Below are 27,329 nucleotides of genomic sequence, written 5' to 3'. Positions count from 1 at the left end.
ATAGAGGTAGATAAAGAAGATTTATATACATTAAAGATCAACTGCAAGGGGAAAAGAACAGGAGGAAAAGCCAACAAATGAATAAATGTACAAAAATAATAATAGGTTTAAAAATTAAAACTAAAGAAAAAGAAAAAAAGGAAAACTCCACAGAACTGCAAAAGCCCAATATAGTGGCAGTGGTTTATAAAAGCAATAAAAAATGAATCTGAGGGGGAAAAAAAGCTCAAGAGCTGAATTAGATTTCATAGTGCCAATAAAATCAACAACTAGAACACAGGGGGAAAAGGGGGGAGAGGGGAATCCAAAAGAATCTACAGAGCAAGTCAACACATAAGAATAATAAATGTTTTTCTTGAGTCACTGCTATCAGAGTCCTTTCCCTCACTGGGAGTCACAGTCCACCTCACCTCCCTAGGATGCCCTCCAACACTGTGCTGATCTCTAGACCTGCTGTGGGGGCAGCTCAAATTCTACTCTGGTGCTACTCCTGTGTGTTCTTGCCTCCAATGTCCACGGCTATCAGTACTAGCATGTTTTCTTTTGTGAGAGCTCTCAATGATCTTTTATATGTGTCCATAGGCACAGAGTCTGCCTAATTGATCGTATGGATTCAGTCTGCAGCTTGTACAGCTGGCGGGAAGGTTTTGGGTCTTCTTCCTTAGCCACCCTTCCCCTGGGTTTCAATTGTGGTTTTATTTCCACCTCTGTATGAGGGTCGTCCACTGGGGTTTGCTCCTGAGGCTGCCCTGGAGGACTCGGGTTTTCCCCTGTGAGGTGTGGAGGTGGTGCAGCTGCTTGGGTCGCAGGGGTTCTGCCAGCACCAGGTACTCAGGGGAGTTGGTGGCTAGGGCAGCTGGAAATATAGTGCTCTAGATGGTATGGCAACCAGTATTGGCCATACACTCCAGTATTCTTGTCTGGAGAACCCCCTTCCCTGACAGAGAAGCCTGGCAGGCCACAGTCTACAGGGTCACATAGAGTTGGATACTACCCAGGTGACCTTGCCTGCACAGACGCAAAGCTTTTTCTGCCTGTGGCAGCTCTGCCCCAATGAGAGTTGAACATGAAGGTAGTGCAGCTGCTTGGCTTGTGGGCACCCTGGCAGTGCCAAGTGTGCAGGGATATGGACTGCTTCCGCCGCAGGAGTATGGCCCCATCGGTCTTTTTTTCAAGCTTTTTTTAAGCTGGCAATCAGAAGGCCTCTTTGGCTAGTCTTTCTCTGTAGCTCCACCCATTCAGGCACTTAGAGGGCTCCCTTGCCTGGGGTCCTTCTCTGTTGTTTGGTGCATCATGCACCTAGAGGGCCCCCCCTAGCTGGGTTCCTACTCTGTAGATCAGCGTGTCAGGCACTTAAAGCAGCAACCTGGGTTGGGTCCTGCTCTGTAGTTCAGTGCATCAGGCATTTAATGGGCCAGCCTCTGTACTGTTCAGCTGCCAATGCTAGCGTGTGGAGAAAGAAAGGCTATGGTGATGGCTCCACCCGCTACGTGTGACTCAGCAGTATCACCTTGCTTCCATGGCTGCCTGGCTTTCCTCCACAGGCATTTCCCATCACAATCTCCTCCCTTACCTCCCCTCAATCGGTCTCTCTGCAGTCAACAGCAGCCCCTGCCCTGGGATCGCTCCACACTACCAGCCGCTGCACCTTCCAGGGAACCCTTGTCCCTTTCTGGGGTATGTACAGCTGTGGCAAGGACTGTTTGATTCTCATTCCATTTAGGCTTCCATAGATCAGCTGTTTCACTCTTAGCATTAAATGTTTCTCCTCAGACTCAGACAATTGCCCCTGTGGGGATGGATGCCTGCTTCAGTTCCCCCACACGCCGAGGGCAGGTCCAGTCCTACTAACACTCCTGTTTCCCCCACTAGTTCCTTCGTCCTACCGACTTTTGCATTGTTCTATATATTCTTTTCCTCTTGTCAGGTACTCCTGTCTGCTCTCAGCTGGTGTTCTGCATGCACTTCTGTGTCTAAAGGTGTATTCCTGATGTAGCTGTGGAGAGAGATGAACTGCACATCCACCTACTCCTCCGCCATCTTGTTCCCCAGGATTTATTTTTTACTGTAGTTTCTTGTCTTAGTCCTGCTGCTGCTGCTAATCATTTCAGTCTTGTCCGATTCTGTGTGACCCCATAGACAGCAGCCCACCAGGCTGCCCCGTCCCTGGGATTCTCTAGGCAAGAACACTGGAGTGGGTTGCCATTTCCTTCTCCAATGCATGAAAGTAAAAAGTGAAAGTGAAGTCACTCAGTCGTGTCCGACCCTCAGAGACCCCATGGACTGCAGCCCACCAGGCTCCTCTGTCCATGGGATTTTCCAGGCAGGAGTACTGGAGTGGGGTGCCATTGCCTTCTCCAGTCTTAGTCCTAACAGCTCCTTTTTAACATATTTTATAATCTCTTTTTCATCTCTTGTTTTATGGAATCAGTGTCCTCTTTAAACATCAGCTTTGTCTAACGATTTTGTTTGTTTGTTTCCGGAAGTTGGTTTTCCTTCCAAATGTATTCTTCATCTGCAATCTGCATGTTATTTTTTCAATTAAATATCTGACCTAAATAGCTGCATGTGTCCTTTGCTTTACATTTTTATTGTTTGAATGTTTTAACTGTATATTAATAGACAACTGCCTGAGAATATTTTGGTGAAATCTCCTTGAGGTCCCTCCACTTTTGCTCTCTTTCCCTAATGTGTGCTTTGTTGCTTTCCCTAAGTACCATTCGAATCTTAACCTTCAACTTGAGCTGTAGGCTAAATATTTAACATTTCTATTCTCTTAGTTATTTCACTCCAAAGGAAACTGTGCAGGGAGATGCTGGGAACAAGATACAGCTGTGGTTTGAATGTAAAGTTTCCATGCATTTTACTGGCAAATTTGTAAGCTTCTCCTCTAGGGATAAGGAGAGGGGACAGAGAGAATAGTGAGATGGCCACTGATGTAGCACAGGAGAAAGTAGGGAAAGAAAAATATGCTTAATAGTGATTTAGGAAGTTTTGCTATAGTGATAGGTGATGTAACTACCTACTTTATCTCACCAAGAATTTCAGTAAAAATATTACATTATTCTTGTATGCTCTTGAAATTGGAATCTTTCATTTTCTGAATATGATGACATGGAGAAATAAGCCTTCAGGCAAGAGCTGAACAGCTCATGGAAACCAGTTATAGAAATGTTATTAAAAGATCACTCCACATTATTTCTGTTTAAATAGTTATTTTCAATTTAGTTTCTCTCTTTTAAGGGATTTGCATGGATCTGTAAATAAAATCAGGGTTACATGAAAACATGAATGACAGCAGTTAGGAGATGAGAAATGTACCTAGATATTTATCCTTGCTTGAATTATATTCCAGAAATATATTTTAATATTACTTTAAAGTTTCATTTGATTGGTTGCTTTTATGGAGCAAAATTTTTAATGTTAAAAGGTAAGGGAATGTGCTGATGTCCTATAATTTATTTAAGTAGGTTTATAGCTTTGCAGGACTTCCCTGGTGGCTCAGACAGTAAAGCATCTGCCTACAATGCGAGAGACCTGGGTTCAATCCCTAGGTTGGAAGATCTTCTGGAGAAGGAAATGGCATCCCACTCCAGTATTCTTGCCTGGAAAATCCCATGGATGGAGGAACCCAGTAGGCTACAGTCTATGGGGTCGCAAAAAGTCGGACACAACTGAATGACTTCACTTCACTATAGCTTTGCAGGGGCTTCCCTAGTGGCTCTGATGGTAAAGAATCTGCCTACAATGTGGGAGTCCTGGCTTGATTCTTGGGTCAAGAAGATCCCCTGGAGAAAGAAATGGCTACCCCCTCCAATATTCTTGCCTGGAGAATTCCATGGACAGAGGAGCCTGGCAGGCTACAGTCCATGGGGTTGCAAAGAGTCAGACAGGAGTGAGTGACTAACACTTTCATTTTCTTAGCTTCCTAGATTGTATGATTTTTGGCATACTATTGCCAGTTGGTGACAGGATACTTCAATTATATTTCTGTCATTTTGAAAGGTATATAATCCTGACTTATAATAATGCTATTTTAAATGGAAAGTGAATGACTGATTGCAAATATTTCAGGATTACTGTTAAAAAAATCATGTAAAAAAATCTCAAGAAAATTACTCTGCTAAGAATTGGTTCCTGGCATAATACTGATGTCATTTATCCAAAACTGATGTCCTATAATCTGAGATTACTTCAGGTGAATTCTATTAATCAGATGGTCAATGACATATCCTGAAAGATTGACCTTTTAGGTCAACCTGCTGTTTAGCTTGGGTTGTTTCTATGTTGCTAACTTCTGTATCACTCCTTGAATCATTTACTTTCTCCTAGATCTCACCTCTTAGAGATGAAAAATACTTTTAAAAATTAGATATTTAACAAAAAAGAGACAATAATTGAAAAAAATTGTCAAAAAGATTGTTATATAAACAGTACAGTTAAGATGTGATGAGAAATACATAAGTCTAAAAAGCATTTGTGTAATAAATTTTATTTATTAACTACTTTTAAACAATATATTTTATTTACTATTCAATACAATTAAATTATAAACTATAAACTATATTAAATGTGTCATTTACATCATATTACTCTATCTGCCTAGTATTAAATATCTATTTTTTACATTTCAATAACAACATTTGGGGTTACCTAGAAGTCCAAAATAATATGGTTGACTTAAGTAATCAGTGAAATTAATACAATAAATGAAATTTTCTAATTAATTCTGGCACTAAAAAATAAGAATTCCCAAAGAGTATCTGTTTCTATAAAAATGGTAAAATGACCTTGAAATTCTTACTTGATATCCATGAAATTTTTAATTGACTCATATTTCTAAAGATGCAGATAGTAAGCTGTATAGCCAAATCACAGACCACCAAGATTTCTAGCAGGATTTGAAGGCAGTGGAGATGAAGAGCATCTCAGGAAAAGGCCTGTCAGTGTCATTTGCCTGATCTTAATATGCTTTCCCTTCTCAAACTTCTCCTCCACCCAGTAAGTTTGTCATATTTCCTTCTCAGCCGTAAATCACCTCTATTCTGTAGTATTTGATATTATGATCTGCAAATGATAACCACTGACAGAGTCATTTTCTATTTGCCATTATGGTTTACAACACTCTGCTCGCATCCAGATGACTGGCCTACAGAAATCTTACCCTGGAACATTACAGTCCAGAACATCATCACATCATTACCACTCTCCATACATTACAACTAATCAGGCTTCCATTATTAGAATGAGATAATTAAAATGAATGTTACTAAAAACACCATTTAGGCATTTGTGTGGTGAATATATCTGAGTATATCTAAGAGTTCTAAGTAAATGATCTACTGTAGAAATCAATGGCTTTAAAAATAAGATGTACCTGTATTAGAACTGATGCCTATAGATTCAGTTATATTACCATATTTAAACAAAACGTATGAGATTAGAATACTTAGTATAGCTTCGTATCCAATAAAAATCATAGGTGGATGGCTAATATTCAGGATTACCAAAATTATACATGTATTGACTATTAATATTACAGAAAATACATCTTACTCTTGTCATGATGAGACGGAAGACCTAGAGGTTCTTATGTATACTGTCGGTTTTACAAATGAAAGAGAAAAGAAGATGTCATATGCTAATGGTTGCTTTTAACAATATATCCCTATTCTGTGTTAAGATAACAAGTTGGTTTGAAATCCACTTCTCCCATAAAGAAGACTGCTGAGCAGTGCAAAAAGTCAGTTTGAGAATTTTTGTGTTCCAGAGTCTGGAGAGAGATATATATATATATATATATATATATCCGTGCACAACATAATAACACATATTTTGAAAAAAGGTTTAAAATGTGTAATAACATATTATGTCATTTATAGATGCAGAACTAGAACTGTTCCACATTTGGTTGTGATATCAAAGTACTTACTGTTGAACTCCATCTACATCCTCTGCTAGCATTTCAGCGATCTGGGCAACTGAAAGAAAATCTGGAGACAGAATCTTTTCATGTTCTTGGAATTCAGCATCTTTCTACAAAAAAAAGTGGAATAATTATTTCAATCACATTTCACCTATTAATCCTAATAATACCAAAATCTGTTCTTACTTTTGTCTACTGCTATCAGGAAAAAATTTTAAAGTAATGGTATCTCTTCTACAAAGCTGAATGGTTAGTCAATCTGTCTTCTGTGCATATTTAAAACTGGGTGATGGTTTTCAAATAACAAACATTTTTTAATATCTATATATTCCTCTTTGAACCTGGGGTACAAGAGGAGGCAAAGACTACAAAGACTTGTTACCCAAAAGAAGCTCAACATCTTGTGGAAGGAAGAAACCAAAGGTGACTTTAAAACAAGAAAATAAAATTATAAGTGAGCCATAATAAAGGTGTCATTCAGGACCTCCCTGATGGCTTAAGGATAGGAATCTGCCTGCCAATGTAGGGGACACAAGTTCAATCCCTAGTCCAAGAAGGTTCCATATGCTGCAGAGCAACTAAGCCCATATGTCACGGCTGCTGAAGCCTGCACGCTCTAGAGCCTGTGCTCCACAACAAGAGAAGCCACCACAATGAGAAGCTGGTGCACACATCTAGAGAGTGGCCTGAGCTTGCAGCAACTAGAGAAAGCCCGCAGAAAGCAACAAAGATCCAGCACAGCCAAAAATAAGTAAATAGATTAAATTTTAAAAAATAGCTCTCATTCAGTCTAAAGGAAGGAAGGGACAAGGACAGGAACAGAACAAAGAAAGTCTAAAGAGAGGAACAGATTTTCAGAGAATGAATGTGGATAGTGCCCCAGGTGAATGATCAGCAACACCAAGGTGATAAATCCAGGACAGTTGGGTACCAGTTCTGTGAATATCAGTAATTCACAGTGGTGCCAAGCATACACACAGGGTACAAGTTGAACCTAAGTGGAAGGTGGGCGTTGGGAAAATATCACAGGAGATCTTAAATAATTTAATAAATATTTACTAAGCGATTACAAGACACAAGATATTGCACAAGTCACCATACATATTTTGGACCATGGCTGTTGGAGGAATGTCAGGTTGAAGAGTCTGTTCTTAATAATATAGGCAGAAATGGACTGTGAAGTTTTTAAGCAGTGAAATGACAAAATAAAACTATGCTTCAATGAAGGGTAATCTGTAGCAGGGTGAAGGAAAGACAGGAGCAGAGCAAGGATAAAAAGGAAGAGTTAAATAAAAAATTATTAGAACAGTTCAGGAATGAAGCATTGGCTGCACTGGCCTCCTAGCAGTGTGCATGAAAATGGATAAGGATAAATGCAACATATATATGGGGGACTAAAAAGAGGAAAGAATGAATGCAGAGTCTGAGTTTCTGAAATAGGTGACTAGAAGAAAAAGGTGATGAGACTCAGGGCCTCCAAAAGCAAATATGCCCCCAGGCACGAACCAGACAAAAGAATCCTCTCTGGGGAGAGTATTAAAAGATGTAAGTCTGACACAGCCCTGCACCCAAGTGGACCACTTGTGAACAGAATAGTTCCACCTTCTGCTCAATCCTCAGCTGAGTCCTTTTGTACAGAGTATAATCCATAAAAATATATATGACACTCTTATTGGGCTTCCCTGATGGCTCAGATGGTAAAGAATCTGCCTGCAATGTGGGAGATGTGGGTTTGACTCCTGGGCGGGAAGATCCCCTGAAGAAGAGAATGGCAACCCACTCCAATATTCTTGCCAAGAGAATTCCACGGACACAGTCCATGAAGTCACAGACAGTTGGACATGACCAAGCAACTAACACACAAACACTCTTATTACAACAAAAGAAATAAGAGATTTAGAAGATGACACTAGTTTTAAGAAGGCAAGATGATGAGTTTGGTTTCAGTGGTTGAATTTTAGGTGGAATATGAATAGCAAGAAATGTTTAGAGATTAATTAGAAATGGTAGAGTCACAAGGTCAACTTTACAGATATCAGTTTAGGAGTCACTGCAAGTATGAGAATGAATGAAACTGCCCAAAGCCAGAGTATAAAGAGAACTGTGAATGGGGGATGGAAAAGGAGACTGAGAAAGTGGTAAGACACCAGGAGTTTCATGAAAATCAAAGACTATGAGATTTACACCAGTCAGAAAGGCCATCATTAAACAGTCTACAAATAACAAATGCTGGAGAGGATGTTGAGAAAAGGTAACTCAAACACGGTTGGTGGGAATGTAAATTGGTGTAATCATTATGTAAATAGTAGGGAGGTTACTCAAAAAATTAAAAATAGAGTTGCCATGAGCGTATGCTCAGTTGTATCCAACTCTTTATAACCCTATGAACTGTAGTCCACTGGGCTCCTCTGTCCATGGAATTTTTCAGGCAAGAATACTGAAGTGGGTAGCCATTCCCTTCTCCGGGAAGACTTCCTGACCAAAAGAGCAAACTAATACACTCCATTCAGTTCAGTTCAGTTGTGTCCCACTCTTTGCAACCCCATGGACTACAGCATGCCAGCAAGGCTTCCCTGTCCATCACCAACTCCTGAGGCTTGCTCAAATTCCTGTCAATTGAATCGGTGATCCCATCCAACCATCTCATCCTCTGTCATCCCCTTCTCCTCCTGCCCTCAATCTTGCCCAGCATCAGGGTCTTTACCAGTGAGTCAACTCTTCACATCACTTAGCCAAAGTATTGGAGCTTCAGCTTCAGCATCAGTCCTTCCATTGAATATTCAGGAATGATTTCCTTCAGGATTGATTGGTTTCATCTCCTTGCAGTCCAAGGGACTCTCAAGAGTCTTCTCCAACACCACAGTTCAAAAGCACCCACTCTTCAGCACTCAGCTTTCTTTACAGTCCATCTCTCACATCCATACACGACTACTGGAAAAACCACAGCTTTGACTAGATGGACCTTTGTTGGCAAAGTAATGTCTCTGCTTTTTAATATGCTGTCTAGGTTGGTCATAGCTTTTCTTTCAAGGAACAAGCATCTTAATTTCATGGCTGCAGTCAACATCTGCGCTGAGTTTGGAGCCAAAAAAAATAGTCTCTCACTGTTTCCATTGTTTCCCCATCTATTTGGCATGAAGTGATGGGACTGGATGCCATGATCTTAGTTTTCTGAATGTTGAGTTTTAAGACAGCTTTTTCATTCTCCTCTTTCACTTTCATCAAGAGGCTCTTTAGTTCTTCTCTGCTTTCTGCCATAAGGGTGGTGTCATCTGCATATTTGAGGTTATTGATATTTCTCCTGGCAATCTTGATGCCAGCTTGTGCTTCATCCAGACTGGCATTTTGCATGATGTGCTCTGCACAGAAGTTAAATAAACAGGGTGACAATATACAGCCTTGACTTACTCCTTTCCCAATGTGGAAACAGTCCATTGTTATATGTTCGATTTTAACTGTTGCTTCTTGACCTGTATAGATGTTTCTCAGGAGGCATGCTTGGTAGTCTGGTATTCCCATCTCTTGAAGAATTTTCCAGTTTGTCATGATTCACACAGTCAAAGGCTTTGGCATAGTCAGTGAAGCAGAAATAGATGTTTTTCTGGAATTCTTTTGCTTTTTCTATGATCCAATGGATGTTGGCAATTTGATCTCTGGTTCCTCTGACTTTTCTAAATCCAGCTTGTACATCTGGAAGTTCTCAATTCACACACTGTTGAAGCCCAGCATGGAGAATTTTGAGCATTACCTTGCTAGTATGTGAGATGAATGCACTGTGCAGTAGTTTGAGCATTCTTTGGCATTGTCTTTCTTTGGGATTGGAATGAAAACTGACCTTTTCCAGTCCTGTGGCCACTGCTGAGTTTTCCAAATTTGCTGGCATACTGAATGCAGCACTTTCATGGCATCATCTTTCAGGATTTGAAATAGCTCAACTGGAATTCCATCACCTCCACTAGCTTTGTTCATAGTGATGCTTCCTAAGGCCCACTTGACTCTGCATTCCAGGATGTCTGTCTCTAAGTGAGTGATCACACCATCGTGGTATCTGGATCGTGAAGATCTTTTTTGTATAGTTCTGTGTATTCTTGCCACCTCTTCTTAACATCTGCTTTTGTTAGGTCCGTACTGTTTGTCCTTTACTGTGCCCATCTTTGCATGAAATGTTCCCTTGGTATCTCTAATTTTCTTGACGAGATCTCTAGTCTTTCCCATTCTATTGTTTTCCTCTCTTTCTTTGCACTGATCACTGAGGAAGGCTTTCTTATCTCTCCTTGCTATTCTTTGGAACTCTGCATTCAGATGGATATATATTTTCTTTTCTCCTTTGCCTTTCACTTCTCTTCTCAGCTATTTGTAAGGCCTTCTCAGACAGCCATTTTGCCTTTTTGCATTTCTTTTTCTTTGGGACTGTCTTGATCACAGCCTCCTGTACAATGTTATGAACCTCTGTCCATAGTTCTTCAGGCACTGTCTATCAGATCTAATCCTTTGAATCTATTTGTCACTTTCCATGTATAATCATAAGGGAGTTGATCTAGGTCATACCTGAATGGTCTAGTGGTTTTCCCTACTTTCTTCAATTTAAGTCTGAATTTTGTAATAAGGAGTTCATGATATGAGCCAGAGTCAGCTCCCAGTCTTGTGTTTGCTGACTATATAGAGGTTCTCCATCTTTGGCTGTAAAGATTATAATCAATCTGATTTTGGTATTGACCATCTGGTGATGTCCATATGTAGAGTCATCCATTCCTCAGCCATAAAAAAAAATGAAATTATTCCATTTGCAGCAACATGGATAGACCTAGAGATTATCATACTAAGTGAAGAAAGTTGGAAAGAGAAAGACAAATATCATATGACATCACTTACATGTGGGATCTAAAATAAGACACAATCAATATATCTATGAAACAAAAAGTCTCACAGATACAGGTAACAGACTTGTGGTTACCAAACAGGAGGAGGGGTTGGGAGGGAAGAATTGGGAGTTTGGGATTAGCAGAGGCAAACTATTATATATAGAATGGATAAAAAACAATATCCTACTGTGTAGCACAGGGAGCTATATTGAATATCCTGTGACAAAATATAATAGAAAAGAATGTTAAAAATAATATATATGTGTATAACGAGTGACTTCTCTGCACAAAAGAAATCAACATATTGTAAACCAACTATGTGCTGTGCTGTACTTAGTCGCTCAGTTGTGTCTGCCTCTTTGCAAACCAATGGACTGTAGCCTGCCAGGCTTCTCTGTCCATGGGGATTCTCCAGGCAAGAATACTGGAGTGAGTTGCCATGCCCTCCTACAGGGGATTTTCCCAACCCAGGGATAGAACCCAGGTCTCCTGTATCACAGGTTGGTTCTTTACCATCTGAGCCAGGGGAAGCCTGAATAAACTTTAAAATTTTTTAAATAAATAAATTTTTAAAAAGTATTGTGAGATTTGGGCAAGAGTGGGGCAAATGTTTTTAATTCAACAAACAGTTATTTATCCTTCCATGTCAATGAACTCCAATAAATAAGAACAACAGGAAACTTTCTGCTATAGTTAATAAGATTACATCCCAAATTTTCTTTATTCTTTTTCAAGAACAGAAAACTGCAAAGCTAACACTCACTGGAAATAATAATCAGTTTAATGTTTGTAATTTACTATTAGGTTATTATATTTTTATTTTTAAAAATTCAATTGAAAAGTAAAATATGCTATTTTATTAACTATCTTTATTTAGTATCTGCTGCTGCTGCTGCTAAGTCACTTCAGTCATGTCCAACTCTGTGCGACCCCATGGACTGCAGCCTACCAGGCTCCTCCATCCCTGGGATTCTCTAGGCAAGAACACTGGAGTGGATTGCCATTTCCTTCCCCAGTGCATGAAAATGAAAAGTGAAAGTGAAGTCGTTCAGTTGTGCCCGACTTGTAGCGACCCCATGGACTGCAGCCCACCAGGCTCCTCCGTCCATGGGATTTTCCAGGCAAAAGTACTGGAGTGGGTTGCCATTGCCTTCTCCGTTACTCAGTATAGAGTCAGCAGATTAACCTAAACTAGGTCATCCATTTGATTATAAATTCAAGAGGAAAAAATATTTTAGTACCTAATACAATACTTTGCACCTAGTAGTCACTCAGATGCTTATAAATTGAATTAAATGCATGCAGTTTTTAGACAGGATAGTATTTTAGTTCATAATATATTGTATATATTTGTTTAAATATTTGTTAGTTACATGCATTTTTTATTATTAGCAGTAAACTATAATTATTACTGTACTATTAATTCCATTAGGTTGTAAATTCCTCAGGGACAGTCATTCAATCTTTTATTTGAGAATTCTGCAGTTCCTAGTTAGGTCAACACAGGTTGTTAATCAACCTGTGTCTGAATTCATCTTCATCCTGTGATGACATTGTTAGATGATGGACCATGATGAAAAGCCAGACGTAGATTTGGAGATATCATGATGCCTTTAATATACTGATGAATTCTGTGACTTAACAGCAAGACATTTAAACCTAAAATTAGATTCATGTTAAAACATCATTTTGATATGTTTTAATGCAAACACAATTGTTATCATTATTAAAAATGAATAAAGATATACATGAAAGATATATAGACATTCAGATCAATTGTCTCAGACTTGAAAATTTTAATAGGAGAAAATAGGTCACATAAGAACTGTAAAAAAGAGTATAATCTTAATCTTTCGTACAATAATAATTCTAGCTAAGGAGTCTAATACCAGTGCCTCGTTCTTCTACTAAAACTTGATTGATTAAGATAATCATTTTGTAGGAGGGTTTGCCTCTGGTTTTTTGTTTTCTTTTGTTTTAAATTGAATTCCTGGACCTATTTTAAATGAGAGCTTTTCTTCTGTTTGTTTATACACTGCCATGCACTAGAAAGGATGTAAGGTGGTTAAATATCTTTAATCTTTCAATACATACATTCTCATTTGTAAAAATTAAAGATACAATGGAAAATTCATGAATAGGCTAATAAAAATGTAAATATGTAATTATCACTTTCTCTGTAAAATTACATCTCTGACTAGGAGAATATGTGAGCTAAACTGCACTGTAACTCATTTTATTCCACCACCTGGTGGATTTTAGCTGTTATTCCAGAAGCATTAAAATTGTAAGCTGCTATTTTTTGTCAGATAATCTTTTCTGTGAATTTTTTCTCTAATGTCACCTAAACTTTTCACATTTGAACATAACAACTTTCTTTTAGAATTTAATCTTTGGGGGGCATCTTTGTATCCATCACTGATATGTCTTAAAAGATTCTTAAAAAACGTTCACTAAAGAAATATATAGCACAGTTCACCAAAGATGCCTAAGAGGGGTTTCACAGCCTTAGAGAACATAGAGTAGTCTACCATTTCCACACTCTGAAAGGCTTTCTTCAAGATTGAAAATAAATGAACTAAGATCAGCTCTGTGTTGAGCCATGTTGGAGCTGAGGCAAAAAGGAAAAATTAGTAGTAACAATTCTGTCTTTATTTAGAATTTAAATCCATTATGGGTTTTTGCATTTATTATAATTTTTTAAATATTACATTAAATTTTTTCTCTTGACTACGGAATTTTTTAGCATCCCTTAAATTTTGTACCCAAGGAGGGTGCCTCACTCTCATCAATATAGTGCTGGACATCATAAAGAGCCAATTAAAAAAAGAAAAAAAAAGTAGATGAAAGAAGGATAAGTAAAAGCAAGAGCTAGTTCCTTAAAATAATGAACAAAATAGGCAAATTCTGGGGAAAGGTGATTAAAGAAGAAATAAATATATGCCACATTAAATGAACACATTTGAAAATTACAAGGTAATGGGTGATTTTCTAGGAATATATGTTATAAATTTGACCAAGGGTAAAGGAGAAAATGGACCTGACAAACATGAACTAAACTGGAAGTCTACTTTTTAAAAGGTCGCAAGTCCAGACAGTTTTACACTTGAGGTTCTACTAAACAACCAAGAACACATAAATTCTGTTAGTCTAATGATTATAGATTGTAGATATTCATTTTTAGAAATCAGCATTGTCTATATACAAAAACCTGAACTAGCACAGAAATGTGACTAAAGTCAAAATCATTAATGAGCTCAGATGCAAAAATTCTACTTAAAAATATCTTAGGGTCTCCCTGGTAGTCCAGCGGCTAAGAATCTGCCTGCCAATGCAGCAGAAATGGGTTCCATCACTGATATATGCTGTGAGGCAACTAAACCTGTGCATCACAACTTCTGAAGCTGGCAAGCCCATAACCTGTGGTCCACAGCAAGAAAAGGCACCACAGTGAGAAGCCCATGTACGGCAACTATTACAGAAACTCCACTCACCACAACTAGAGAAAGACTGAGCACAGCGATGAAGACCCAGCATAACCAAAATAAATAAATACATAAAATTTTAAAAATATTTTTTAAAAGTGACATTTTTGAATGTTGAATCCAGCATTGTACTAAAACAATAAGAAGCTATCATTATGACAAGATAAGGTTAATTTCATAAATGCAAGGATAAATTATAGTTAACAAGTCTCATGTACTTTTTAGTCAAATTAAAAGATAAAACTATGATTATATAAGTAAATAATAAATATGCATTTGTAAGAATTTAGCAGCAGAACTCTCAGTAAAATATGAATTAAAAAAAAGCTAATTTATAGTGAATGAAACTAGCATGATGGTTCACACTAGAACAAAATTAGATCCCCATTTCAAATATACATCTATCAAAAATTAATTTTAGCTGTTAGATACCTAACTTTAGTAAAATAAAACTTTAAATATCAGAAAAAGATTGAAGATGATTTGTGCAACCTGAAAGCAAGAACAGAGTAGGGAGAAGCAGGAAATAGATAGGAATAAGATAGCAAATTGGAAGACTTAATAGTAAGATGAAGGACTTACTAAACTCAATAGTAAGATGAAAGACTTACTAGAAGACCAAACATCTGTGAACACCTCCACACCCACTATCAGTATTTCCAGAGGTTCTAAGTGTTTGACAAATAATGATACTATATATTCACTTCATTGGAAGCTGCTGCTGCTGCTAAGTCACTTCAGTTGTGTCCAACTCTGTGCAACCCCATAGATGTCAGCCCACCAGGCTCCCCCGCCCCTGGGATTCTCTGGGCAAGAACGCTGGAGTGGGTTGCCATTTCCTTCTCCAATGCATGGAAGTGAAAAGTGAAAGGGAAGTCGCTCAGTCGTGTCTGACTCTTAGCGACCCCATGGACCGCAGCCTACCAGGCTGCTCCATCCATGGGATTTTCCAGGCAAGAGTACTGGAATGGGGTGCCATTGCCTTCTCCATTCATTGGAAAGACTGATGCTAAATCTGAAACCCCAATACTTTGGCCACCTGATGTGAAGAACTGACTCATTCGAAAAGACCCTGATGCTGGGAAAGATTGAAAGCAGGAGGAGAAGGGGACGACAGAGGATGAGATGGTTGGATGGCATCACTGACTCGATGGACATGAGTTTGGGTAAACTTCAGGAGTTGGCGATGGACAGGGAGGACTAATGTGCTGCAGTCCATGGGGTCGCAAAGAGTCGGACATGACTGAGCAACTGAACTGAACTGAACTGACTGAGTACTATTTTCTCAACAATATTTTTGAGCAACTTTTTGGCATCCTGTCCATTGTCCTATACTATCTATATCATGTAGTGTGAATGGCTTCAATAAATCCCTCTTGAATGATATTCCAGTTGTAGGAACCTGATCATCTTGGTGCTCAAGTTGGCCCCAAGTGTTTCTCTCCGACCTGCCAGTAATGGGGTGGGCTGTTTTCAAAGCCCGTGCATGTGTGCCAAGTTACTTCTGTCACATTCAACTCTGTGAGACCCCACTGACCATAGCCTGCCAGGCTCCTCTGTCCATGGGATTTTCCACACAAGAACACTGGAGTGGGTGGCCATGTCCTCCTCAAGGAGATGTTCCTAACCCAAGGATTGAACCATGTCTCCCACATTACAGGCGGATTCTTTACCACTGAGCCACCTGGGAAGGCCAACTGGGAAACAATCATTTACTTTTTCTTTTACGTCTCTGATGTGAGTTGAAGTATGCTGCTGCTGCTGCTGCTAAGTCGCTTCAGTCGTGTCCGACTCAGTGTGATCCCATAGACAGCAGCCCAGGAACACTGGAGTGGGTTGCCATGTCCTTTTCCAATGCAGGAAAGTGAAAAGTGAAAGTGAAGCCACTCATTCGTGTCTGACTCTTTGCGACCCCATGGACTGCAGCCTACCAGGCTCCTCCGTCCGTGGGATTTTCCAGGCAAGAGTACTGGAGTGGGTTGCCATTGCCTTCTCCAGAGTTGGAATATAGTCCCTTTTAATTATACTATTAATACTTGAATGATTACATGTCCCAAACAGTGTTTTTGAAGATATTAAGAAAGTCAGTTTAGGAACTGAATTTACACACTCACGTACAAATTAACTTATAAGCATTTATAAACTCCTTTCACTTACAGATCTTTAAGTAGCAAATATTTATTTTCAGATTGTCATCATTTCTCTGGTTTTCTGCATTTAAATGTTTCTCTCCCAAAACTTTAGCCTTACGCAAGAGGCATTTATTCCCATGTTACTAAAGAAACTGTACTATTAAATGCAGAAAGTTGGCAAGAAAGTTTATGTAAGTTTATGTTACATAAAAATATTTTTCTGGAGCCATATCTCATGTCTGCTTGTTCAAGGTTATCTTATAGAGTTCGATCTATGATAACTATTATACCTGGCATACCTCAAACCCTCTATAATTCCAATTAGTTCTCAAATTTTATTGAGTGCCTACTATATGATTGAGAAAACTGGTTGTTTTAATTTTAGGTAATGACAACAAACAAGTGGGAAACCTCAGACTATTGAAAGTGTATGCTTTATTTCCAACAAACTTGGCAAAAAAAAAAAAAATATTTCACTACTGTTTGGCTCAGATAACTGAATGGTCCACTGGCTAAGTCAATTTGGGTACAAATTATTGAGAAATAATGCTATAATACTAGGTTTCCAGGGATCAACTCTGGAAAGAATCTCACCTTACAAGAACCTTTCAATACCTAACTGAAAAGAAGTAGCCTTGAGAATAGAGATACCAAGAGAGATTTTTGCTATCTTTTCCATCTAACCCCTGAAACCCACAGTGGACACAAATGGGTGGCTGCTGCTGCTAAGTCGTGTCCGACTCTGTGCGACCCCATAGATGGCAGCCCACGAGGCTACCCCGTCCCTGGGATTCTCCAGGCAAGAACACTGGAGTGGGTTGCCATTTCCTTCTCCAATGCATCAAAGTGAAAAGTGAAAGTGAAGTCGCTCAGTCATGTCCCACTCTTTGTGGCCCCATGGACTGCAGCCCACCAGGCTCCTCCGTCCATGGGATTTTCCAGGCAAGAATACTGGAGTGGGGTAAATGGGTGGCAGGCAGGACTTATTCTAATGAATGACACAACACTAAGGATCAACTGTCTTCTCCATGAACTACAGGAACTCTGGTTTTAGAATGAACCCTCCAAGATGCAGACTGTTAATCTTAGCAAATGAACAGTTAAGTGAGTCCAAATTCCAACTTTACTTTTTCAGTATGTTACTAACTAAAAGACTAAGCATATCCCAAATTGACTGCCATGAGGAATACCTGCTGCTCCTCCAAGAAGTTAAACAAAAGAGCTCAGTGACTGTGCTAAGATGGCAGACAATCACCTAAGGTCTGTAACTGGTTCATTAGTTTCACTTATCCTTTATAAAAAGTGATTACCCTTCACCCTGGAACACAGTTTGGTGGTTTTTTTTTTTTTGCATCTTAAAAAAAATTAAGGGGTATTTCTTTTTTTTTTTTTTGAAGTGCAGGTTCATTAATTCCAAATTATCAGTTACTTATAAAGGATATTTCTATTATTGATACATGGATAAGTACTGGGTATATTCTCACAAGAAAGTTTTTGTATATATTTATATACCATGATTTAATTGGGAAATTTCCTATGCCACTTTTGAAACTGTATTACTTACATTATAGATCACAAGGGAGTAACTGGCTTAGAAACCAGTTTATCACATTAAAATGTATTTTTAATGTATGCTAATTTCAAAAGGTTCATAGGAGAGTCAGCAGCTTTAGTGGTCTGCATACAGTATTGGGAAGAACCCGTAGGGAATGACTTGCATATCTCTGGGCAAGGCACTGTATTACTGGCTCTGTGTATCCTCATTTATAAAACTGCAGCTCATACACGTCTTCTGTACAAAAAATAAATAAATGCTATTTAGACTAATAAGTGAGTTCAACCCAGCAATGTTAATTATAACATTATTATTCACCTTCAGAGTCTTAAAAAAGCTGAAGAAAAAACTTCTTAGAATAACATGATTGACTCAGTATGTGAAGATTTAAACATTTCTTAGTAGTATCTGGCAAATATTTTTAATTAAAATCTCAGGATACAAAGCTTCTGAGTAATCCCAGTTACTTAGAACCCATTTATTATTGAGAATTAGTGCTGGGAGGGGCCAGAGAAGAAATCTTTATTTTGCACAGGAAACCACTGGAGGCCTAAGAATGTTAAATTCTTTTCCTAAAGACAAGGTGCTAATGAGCAACTCAGCCATAACCGGAAGGTTGATTTTCTAGGCGTTCCTCCTTTGTCCGATCTATCAACTATTTACTTATTTAGAGAAATAGTAAAATAATACGGGAAACACTGGCCTTCAAATATTCATCAATCCACTATCAATGAAGAGTAATTATTCCATGACATCTTTTGAGCAACAGAACTGTGATATCTGAAGAGAATTAGTAGTCATTTACAAAGGAGACGCTCTCACTTAAATTTTTCAAAATTCCCTTTTAAGTAGAGAATCCTAGGAAAAGCGCCTATTTGTGAGGCCTTTTGGGCAAAGAACCGTCCAATGGAGGGATTTTTAGTTTACACTCGGGGGCACGGAGGGGCGTCGGTCGACAGGGCAAGGGGAGCGCGGGACGGTGGCTTGGGGATCCCCCTTCACTCCCTGAGAGCTCGCGCCGCCTGGGCGTCGCACCCACTCGGGGCCGAGCACCCAACTCGGGCATGGGGCGCCTCCGAGGGAACAGCCTAGGCCCGCGGGAGAGGTCGGGCGCTCGGGGGTTGCGGGTACCGGGCAGAGACGGCGTACCTCCGACTCGGGTGTGGTTCCCGCCGAAGTCATTCCCGCGGGAGTCGTTCCCCCGGGTGTCGTCCCCACAAACGTCGCCATGATCCCGCCTCAGCCCTGCGGCCCTCGTCGCCTAGGCAACCGGGGAGGGGGCGGGGCCGGGGTCGCTGGGCTGGGGAACTGAGCCCACGCTTAGCTGCTTCCGGTCCCGAGCCCCATGCCCACCTGGGAAATGGTTAGGACAGGCTTGTAGGAGCCGTAGAGCAGGCCCTACCGCTGCGGGGCGCTGTCCCGGGAAAGCCTATGGCAGGGCTTTGAGTAACTGAATATAGATGGACTTTCCTTTTAAGTAAGAGTGAAAAAAGGGAAAGAAAAAAAGCAGTTGAACTAGTAAACGGGGAAGTGGGGCTTCCCTGGTGGCTCAGTCGGGATAGAGTTCATGGGGTCGCAAGAGTCAGACACGACTTAGCGGCTAAACTACCACCACCAAATGTGGGTGTGTAATACTAATACATGGCAAGTCTGTCCATTTTTCCCAGGCAAGAATACTAGAGCGGGTTGCTATTCCTTTCTCCAGGGGATCCTCCTGACTCAGGGATCGAACCCACATCTCCTGCATTGCAGACAGATTTTTATAGACTGAATCACCAGGGAAGCCCCCAGTAAGTATTAAAGTGAGGTATATTATTGAAATTAATATTTTACATGAAAAAATTGTAATTTTAAAATATTAGGATATTATTGTTATGTTTAGAAGGAAAAACAGCGTTTATTTTTTGGAGATAACATGCTGAAAGATTTAGTGATGCTGAAGTGATAAAATGTCCATGATTTACTCCAAAATAAGGAAGGGTAGATGGATAATGATTGAAGGTACAGTAGAGGAATCAAGATTGGGGGAGGTGCATGGTCATTATACTATTTCTACTTTATAGTTTGATTTTTTTTTCCATAATAAAAACGTTGAAAAACAATATTTTTAGTATTTGTATGGCTTCCCTGGTAGCTCAGCTGGTAAAGAATCCACCTGCAATGCAGGAGATCCCTGTTCGCTTCCGGGTCCAGAAGATCACTGGAGAAGAGATAGGCTACCCACTCCAGTATTCTTGGGGTTACCTGGTGGCTCAGCTGGTAAAGAATCCTCCTGCAATGTGGGAGACCTGGATTCGATTCCTGGATTGGGAAGATCCCATCAAGAAAGAACGGCTACCCACTCCAGTATTATGGCCTGGAGAATTTCATGGACTGGAAAATCCCATGGATGGAGGAGCCTGGTAGGCTCCAGTCCATAGGGTCGTGAAGAGTCAGACATGACTGAGCGACTTCACTTTCACTTTTCACTTTCTTGCACTGGAGAAGGAAATGGCAACCCACTCCAGTGTACTTGCCTGGAGAATCCCAGGGACGGGGGAGCCTGGTGGGCTGCCGTCTATGGGGTCGCACAGAGTCGGACACGACTGAAGCGACTTAGCAGCAGCATACAGTCCATGCCGTCACAAAGAGTCTGACCGGTATGAGCAACTTTCACTTTCTTGTGAGTGTTCTTCTCTCAACGATAGTATCTGCTTCGATAATGAAATATGTTTTACTTTTATTAACTTCCATGGGGGTTGCTCTGCAGGAAACTTACTGCAAATATCAGACATTTAAATGCTTCACTTTCCTCCTCTGTCAAATGAGATAATGACAGTGTCGGCCTTATTGCATTATTGTGAAGATTTAGCATGTTAATATATGGAAATATTAAGGACAGTATCTAGCAACTGTAGTTCTGTATTATTAAGATTAGTATTAGTTTGTACTTTTCTCTTTAGTCCATCCTGTACAACCATTGCCAAAATAATACTTCCATCATGGACCTCTTCTTATATTTGACCCCTGCCTTTCAGACCAAACTGAACAATTTACCTTTATATAACTTCATGATAGTTGTGCCTTTCCTTGTCTTACTTGTTAAGATTAGCCACACAATTTGTAATGTCAACTTGCGGTTCATGAATTGTCTCTACCTTTGTATATCTTTGGTCAGTCTTTTAAGTGGATTGTAGAGTCCTCCTCTCCTTAGTATTTTACACCTAAAGAAACTAGTTCTTAGTACAGAATATTTAGTCAACAATGTGTTTATGATTTCCAACTCTATTTTAAAACCCTATTTAGAGTCCATCAGTTAGTGAAAACACAGACAATTTTAGTGATTGTCAGAGTTAATACTTAAGAGCTACCACCTTACAAACTCATTACAATGCTAATTAATTATTTCCTTCTGATCCATACTTCGGAGAAACTGAAAACAATGGGTAACCTTCTGCAAAGTAAAAACCATTTGCATTCTTTAAATTTAGCCTTTAGTAAATGGCTAAAACATTTATTTCTTTAAACTGTAGTTCTAATTTTCTCAAAGTTCTGATTAATTTTCCTGGCCATTAATTGTTCTGTCATGTCTTTTACAGTTTTTACATTTTCTTCACCTCTCTTTGGTTTTGGACCCCAGAACTAGTGGAGGACTCCATTGAAGACGGACAGATATGCAGATGACACCACCCTTATGGCAGAAAGTGAAGAGGAACTAAAAAGCCTCTTGATGACAGTGAAGGAGGAGAGTGAAAAAGTTGGCTTAAAGCTCAACATTCAAAAAACTAAGATCATGGCATCAGGTCCCATCACTTCATGGGAAATAGATGGGGAAACAGTGGAAACAGTGTCAGACTTTATTTTTGGGGGCTCCAAAAGCAGTGCAGGTGGTGATTGCAGCCATGAAATTAAAAGATGCTTACTCCTTAGAAGGAAAGTTATGACCAACCTAGATAGTATATTGAAAAGCAGAGATATTACTCTGCCAACAAAGGTCCATCTAGTCAAGGCTATGGTTTTTCCAGTGGTCATGTATGGATGTGAGAGTTGGACTGTGAAGAAAGCTGAGCACCAAAGAATTGATGCTTTTGAACTGTGGTGTTGGAAAAGACTGTTGAGAGTCCCTTGGACTGCAAGGAGATCCAACCAGTCCATCCTAAAGGAGATCAGTCCTAGGTGTTCATTGGAAGGACTGATGCTGAAGCTGAAACTCCAATACTTTGGCCACCTCATGCGAAGAGTTGACTCATTGGAAAAGACCCTGATGCTGGGAGGGATTGGGGGCAGGAGGAGAAGGGGACGACAGAGGATGAGATGGCTGGATGGCATCACGGACTTGATGGACATGAGTTTGGGTGAACTCCGGGAGTTGGTAATGGACAGGGAGGCCTGGCGTGCTGCAGTTCATGGGGTCGCAGAGAGTCGGACACGACTGAGTGACTGAACTGAACTGAACTGAAATTCTACCAATGACAGGAGGGTTACCTCTAGTGGGGGCAGGGCGGGGATTGTTTTGTAGTAATTTCAATTTTACTGTATTTAATGTTGTAATTTATTAGAGAAGTCAGTTTCGAGGAGGTAATTTAATTTTATGGGGCACATTTTTTTTTTTTTGGCCCGGTAAGGAGTGGTGTTGAAAACCCATTAGCCTGAAGGTTACTTTTAATTTGGAGAAGTTGGAGCTGATTTTAACTTTTCACTTCTTTTGTAGGGAGGTGCCAACAGGAAAGACAAATCTCAGTAGTTGATATGCTTTCTTACATGGAAAGGTCAGTTATGTCTTCCTTCTCAAGTCTCTTTGGAAGATAAAGGCTTCTAACTAAAGCCTACAAAATTCCATTTGTTATCTTAGTTTATTGTTTTAGGGCAAGTAGGGAAAAGGAAACATATGGGTCTTGTAGTTTACAATTAGTTTTTTAAATGACCTCTGACTTTAAGCACATCACAGTGAAATATGGGGTAGCTTGATAGTATTTTTTGCCCAATTGGATTGGCCCTGATTCTAATGAAAGTACTCCAGTCTACATGCTGATAAACCTATGAGTAGCAGATTTTACAAGTGAAATCAAATTTTCTTGAAGAGGGATATTTTTATAATCTTATCAGTTGAGGCCTTGTTTGTGTTACTCACTCAGCCATGTCTGACTCTGTGCAAACCCATGGACTGTAGCCCGCCAGGCTCCTCTGTCCATGGGATTTTCCAGGCAAGAATACTGGAGTGGGTAGCCATTCCCTTCTCCAGGGGACCTTCTTGACCGAGGGATTGAACCTGAGTCTACTGCATTGCAGGTAGATTCTTTACTGTGTGAGCCACCAGGGAAGCCCTAATTGAGCCTTGAATGTTTAAAATAATACCAGGACTTCCCTGGTGATCCAGAGGCTAAGATTCTATGCTCTTAAAGCAGGGGACCTGGGTTTGATCCCTGGTCAAGGAACTAGATCCCAGATGCTGAAACTAAGAGTTTGAGTACCACAACTGAAAGATCATCCACACCCAATGGAGTAAAATAAGATAAATAAATACATTAAAAAAATAAACATTTAGGAAAGGGCTAGATAATTTTTTATTGGGTATTGATGGTCTAGTGTAGCAATATAAGACAATGAAAACTGATGGTGAGATTTCCACTGTCTTTTTAGGGTCAGGAACTATTTTCACTCCACTTCTCATGATTTATGTGCTACTGGTTCATTTTAAGTATAAGAGAAGTTCTTCAACAATAAATGAAATGATGTCACTAATGAGATTAATGACATATTAGTAGTTCCAACACTGTCATTCCTGAGGTCTTGAATCTTTTAAGTGACACCCATGATAGTCTTAAGAGGATCAGGCTGGAAAAACTCCAGTTTGTTCTTGAAATAGTACTGAGAGACCACAAAGTTGTGGAGATGAAATTTACATAACACACTGTATTTTAGCCTTGAGATACATTGAATTGTTAGATGTAGAAAGAAAAGCTATAAAAAGCATTTTATTTTGTAAATAATTCCCTTTACTCTTTGTTACACATTTAATTTTTCGCAAAGAAAGTATTCCAGTAGCTAATCAATTCTGAAATATATTTCATTTTCTTAACCTTTACCTACTTCTCAAATCAGGTCTTCTCATTTCAATTAAGTACCTTAATCTGTTCAAGTCATATGTGAGAACATTTTAAAGTATCACCTTAACAAAGTGCTTATAGGAAATGGGATAATAAACCGACTGTAGTAGAATGTATTCTGAGACTAACTAATTATTGGTTGCAGTGGGGGAAGTGTAATGATTTTCAATCAGTTGGTATGATTTTGAACTTGTTCATGTAATACTGCATCCTGTCTTCAAAACTCATTGTGGGCATATCTGTTATTCTTTATTATCCAGTTATTCACTTTACAGTGAATCCTTATGCACTTAAGATGAAATTTCTTTTTCTCCAATCAGAAAATGCTCTCTTTTCCTAACCCAGAGACCTCTTTAAGATAGTTTTGTACAGAAACAGACTCATAGACATGAGAACAGATTTGTGGTTGCCAAGGGAGAGGGGTGGAGTGAGAGGGATGAACTGGGAGTTTGGGGTAGATGCAAACTACATTTAGAATGGATAAACAACAAGGTCCTACTGTATAGCTCAGGGAACTATATTCAATATCCTGAGATAAATCATAAAGGAAAAAAATACTAAAAAAAGAAATTATGTATGTGTTTGGGCTTCCCAGGTGGCACTCGTGGTAAAGAACCCACCTGCCAATGCAGGAGATGTAAGAGATGCGGGTTCTATCCCTGGGTGGGGAAGATCCCCTGGAGTAGGAAAGGGAAAGCCACTCAAGTATTCTTGCCTGGAAAATCCCATGGACAAAGGAACCTGGCAGGCTATAGTGTATGGAGTGGAGAGACTAAACACACACAGACACATGTGCGTGTGTAACTGAGTCACTTTGCTGTACAGCAGAGATTGGCACACTATAAATCAACTACATTTAAATAAAAAAGATAATTTTGTAACTTGTTCCTTTTCTTCCAGATGGTCTTTTAAAAGAAAAATGGTGTCACCTCTCCTTAACCACACCATGTCCTACAGTTGGTCTCTAATTGCCTGTGCTCTTCTAAAGCCGTCTTCTCAAGGGCTGTCCCAGGTCCTGTCTTCCTTGGTGTGTGGACATCCTATCCTATTTGTCCCAAATATCCATTCCTTGCTTTCTCTACTTGGCCTTGTGCCCTGGAAGGCTGACCCATCAGCTGGATTCACCAAGTTCGTCAGCCTGAGACTTGTGGTTACGTTTGGCCAGTGGGAACACCAGCAGATTAATGATAGGAGAGTGAGGTCCAGGGTCATTTATTCTCCCTGTTTCCTTTCTTCAGGATTACAAGTTGTGTGTACAGTAGCTGGCTTCCTACACCAAAAGCCTTGATGGCTAAGGTGGGTCCCTTAGCCCCTGAAGCTACCCTTTGGGCCTCAGTTCAGTTCAGTTCAGTCGATCAGTCATGTCTGACTCTCTGCGACCCCATGAACTGCAGCATGCCAGGCCTCCTTGTCCATCACCAACTCCCGGAGTTTACCCAAACTCATGTCCATTGAGTTGGTGATGCCATCCAACCATCTCATCCTCTGTTGTCCCCTTCTCCTCCTGCCTTCAATCTTTCCTAGCATCAGGGTCTTTTCAAATGAGTCAGTTCTTCGCATAAGGTGGCCAAAGTATTGGAGTTTCAGCTTCAACATCAGTCCTTCCAGTGAACACCCAGGACTGCTCTCCCTTAGGATGGACTGGTTGGATCTCCTTGCAGTCCAAGGGACTCTCAAGAGTCTTTTCCAACACCACAGTTCAAAAGCATCAATTCTTCGGCACTCAGCTTTCATTATAGTCCAACTCTCACATCCATACATGACCACTGGAAAAACCATAGCCTTGACTAGACAAACCTTTGTTGGCAAAGTAATGTCTCTGCTTTTTAATATGCTATCTAGGTTGGTCATAACTTTTCTCCCAAGGAGTAAGCGTCTTTTAATTTCATGGCTGCAGTCATCATCTGCAGTGATTTTGGAGCCCCCCAAAATAAAGTCTGCCACTATTTCCACTGTTTCTCCATCTATTTGCCATGAAGTGATGGGACCAGATGTCATGATCTTAGTTTTCTGAATGTTGAGCTTTAAGCCAACTTTTTCACTCTCCTCTTTCACTTTCATCAAGAGGCTCTTTATTTCTTCTTTGCTTTCTGCCGTAAGGGTGGTGTCATGTGCGTATTTGAGGTTATTGATATTTCTCCTCAGGGAACTACTTTAGAGTCTTTAATCCATTCTTGTGGACTGGGGCTTTCCAGGTAGTGATAGTGGTAAAGAACCCACCTGCCAATGCAGGAGATGAAAAGATGCAGGTTCGATCCCTGGGTCAGGAAGATCCCCTGAAGGGAGTGTGTGGCAACTCACTCCAGTATTCTTGCCAGGAGAATCCCATGGACAGAGGAGCCTGGAGGGCTACAGTCCCAAGGGATCACAAAGAGCTGGACGCGACTGGGCAAGCGACTGAATACACACACATATGTACGCGTGCACACACACACACATGCACACACAGACAACTTAATGCAAAAAACCAAGTTAACAAATTTAAGCAACAATACACACCTAAAGTGAAAATGCTTCCGCTGACAAAAAACCCGCACCCTATTTCCTTCACCCAGGCAAACGCATGCAAATTTTTGAAGTGCAAAGCAGGCTCTTTAAACACATGATTTGAGTTAGCCATAAATAATTTTTGTAAAAATCAAAATTTATCCTACATTTTAATTTGTGAAATATGTATGATCAAAACAGTTTCACTGATTTTTTTTTTTTTTTCCTTCTAAAACTGTCTAAAAGTGACTGGGTGCCATTTAATTAATGGCAGGGGACTCCATTGCTCTTCAGACATATTTTTGAGAAAATTTATCCTGGGGGATTCTGAAAAGTGCCTTGGCTGAGCAAGCTTTGCCCCCTTCTCTGTGCTGCCTCCCACCCCACTCCACTTTTAAACATAGCAAGTCTAATTTTACCTGTTTTACATAATAGCTTTCTTGTGAATTTTGTTAGAAGGAAAGACTTTGAGCTTTAAAAAGTTTCAAATCCACTAGGTAATCTCTAAGGAAACTTCATCTCTGAAAATTCTATTACAATATAATTTCCCAAAGCATTCATCGTCTGAAATGTTCACTTTGGCAAATACACAGTATTACTGTTATTAAACATTTCTGATGTATATGCATGTTTATGATTCGAGGGAAGAAAAATTACATACATTATCTCATTTATTCATCAGAATCCACTGTCATGGTATTCTACATAGCACCACTCTTGATCAAGGAACTTACTACCCAGGAAAATAAGTGCAGGTCTGAGCCCAAGCTCATGGAACTCACTGGTCTTATTATAT

The 27,329-nt window shown here is 39.8% G+C and overlaps 1 protein-coding gene across 3 annotated transcripts in view; it reads right to left on the bottom strand.

Annotated features, from left to right (window-relative positions):
• The window catches only part of CABCOCO1 (ciliary associated calcium binding coiled-coil 1), a 162,639-nt gene extending 143,011 nt beyond the window's left edge, over positions 1 to 19,628 (bottom strand). Inside the window, exons 1-2 of one of the 3 annotated variants that reach the window (XM_006045503.4) lie at positions 19,110 to 19,628; positions 5,933 to 6,036 (exon numbers count right to left, since the gene is read on the bottom strand). In XM_006045503.4, the coding sequence (XP_006045565.3) occupies positions 5,933 to 6,036; positions 19,110 to 19,190 (185 nt within the window). In that variant the 5' untranslated portion in view covers positions 19,191 to 19,628. The remainder of the gene's footprint in view (positions 1 to 5,932; positions 6,037 to 19,109) is intronic. The other 2 variants (XM_006045502.4, XM_044942153.2) reach the window with 2 other exon arrangements.
• Positions 19,629 to 27,329: the final 7,701 nt, after the last annotated feature.

This window comes from Bubalus bubalis, chromosome 4 (assembly GCF_019923935.1).
Source record: "Bubalus bubalis isolate 160015118507 breed Murrah chromosome 4, NDDB_SH_1, whole genome shotgun sequence".
NCBI lineage: Eukaryota > Metazoa > Chordata > Mammalia > Artiodactyla > Bovidae > Bubalus > Bubalus bubalis.
This window is presented reverse-complemented; position numbering and strand designations above follow the sequence as displayed.